General features: G+C 21.4%; 1 protein-coding gene across 1 annotated transcript; it reads right to left on the bottom strand.

Annotated features, from left to right (window-relative positions):
• PBANKA_1412500 (conserved Plasmodium protein, unknown function) lies at nt 1-2,058 on the bottom strand (the record flags this gene model as incomplete). Its single annotated transcript, XM_034567453.1, has 1 exon — nt 1-2,058. The coding sequence occupies one exon, from the start codon at nt 2,056-2,058 to the stop codon at nt 1-3; it is 2,058 nt and encodes a 685-aa protein (XP_034423948.1).

Here is a 2,058-nt window from a genome sequence, read left to right as displayed (position 1 = left end):
TTATGAGTTATTTTTAATAGATTCGATAGATGTTTCAATATCATTTAATAACATAACAATAACATCTAATTTATTCAAATTAATATCATATGCACTATCTCTTTTCGGATTTGTATTGGCCTTTATTAATGTATCATTTTGTTCTTTTAAAAATACAGATCTTTCTATTTTGATTTGATCATAAAAATATTTTATTTTGTTTTGTAAAAAGCATGTTGAATTTTCATCAAAATTTAGTATATGCTTACAAAAGGGTCTGAAAGATTTATTTAATAATACCATTTTTACAATATTTAATACAACAGTAATTGAATCAGCATATAATAGTACTGAATCTTCACTTATTAGTGTAAAAATTACATTTTTTATTTGAGTTCCCAATTTGTTTATTTTGTTTGTTTTATATTCTAATTCACTAGTTTTATTATTTGATGTAAATAGATCCTCCCTTTTATCTGACATAGATTCAGATAACCCCTCATCAGTTATAGTGAGCAACATTTGTTTATATAATTGATCCTTAAGATAGGAAGCAATAGTGCTTTTAATTCGATCTGATGTAGATTCTATTATCAATTTATTATATAATGAAAAAAAAACATTCCAAGAAAAATTTCTCATAATATTGCTAACACAATTATATATAATTTTTGTATAATTGTGTTGGTCATTATATGTATGAAATATTTCATACATTTTTTTAAGAAAATCAAAGGGCCTCCATTTAAAATTATAGATATTGCCATAATATTCATTATTATATATTTTAATATTTCTTGAGAATATAGTAGAAATAGATATAAAATGACAAGCCTTAATATATAGATTATTTTGCGCATATTTTTTGGCTTTATTTAAACATAAAATTATATTATAGGTATTTCTAATCATTAAATTAAATAAATATAATTGTGAAAATACGAGAGGAAAGGCATTTGTATTTATTCTTTCTACTAAAATTAAATAAGACAATAATGATATTTCCAAAGTTGTATTTTCTAACACACATGATTTTGTATTAGGTATTAAAATATTAACTCTTTCTAAAATTCGATATAAATTGGGGTTAATTATGCTAAGTCTCCATATTAATGATGATAAGCATGCCCTAATAATATGATCAGATTTATTTCGATAGGATACTAGTGGTATAGTTTTGTACACATTTATGCATTCATTATAATCTATAGAATCATATTTTATATAAGGGAAAAGTTTCTCAACATTTTTATTTAAAGGTAGATAAAAATTATGATAACATATTATCCTCATAATAAATGCAACAATAGAATGTAAAGCTACATCTTGTTTATCATCTTCCTGAGATTTAATAGATTTATCACATAATATATTAATAAATTTACACATAGATATTAATGTATCTATATTGTTTATATTATCATTATAATATGGTTCACCATCTATATTATAAAATTTGTCTAAAACTATTGGAAGAATTTGAGCTATATATTTTGCTCGTTCTAATGTAATTTTATTTGCTACATGTGCAAAATATTCTAAAGATAATAATTTATATTGATAATTTATATCTATATTATGAATTATGTTAATAAATAACATATAGCCATTTTGTGGTAATATATTATTACTAACTACATATAATAATTTTAAATAATTTATATGTTTTGTACAATTATTAATTATATCATTTCTATAATCATTTACAATATATTTTTTTAATTTCTCATCATTTATTTTAATTCTATACTCAGCATGGGTAGAACATGTTTCGTCCCATATTAAAGATGAGTTTATTGTTTCTTCATTTTTTTTTAATTCTTCACTATTTTCAATGGTATTTGCTTTTTGTATATATATTATTATATCTGCTAAATAATTACTTATGCTATTATTTATTTGACCCACATTTATATTATCTATAATGTAATTTACTAATTTATTTGTATTTTTAATTAAATCTTCATTTAAATAATTTGTTATCACTTGTAAATTTTTGGGATATTTCGGATCCTCAAGATTAAGAGATATTAAAATGTCTACTAAATCGCTTGGAATATCATGTGCATTACCACCCAT

Source organism: Plasmodium berghei (genome assembly GCF_900002375.2).
Source record: "Plasmodium berghei ANKA genome assembly, chromosome: 14".
NCBI classification, from domain to species: Eukaryota; Apicomplexa; class Aconoidasida; order Haemosporida; family Plasmodiidae; genus Plasmodium; species Plasmodium berghei.
This window is presented reverse-complemented; position numbering and strand designations above follow the sequence as displayed.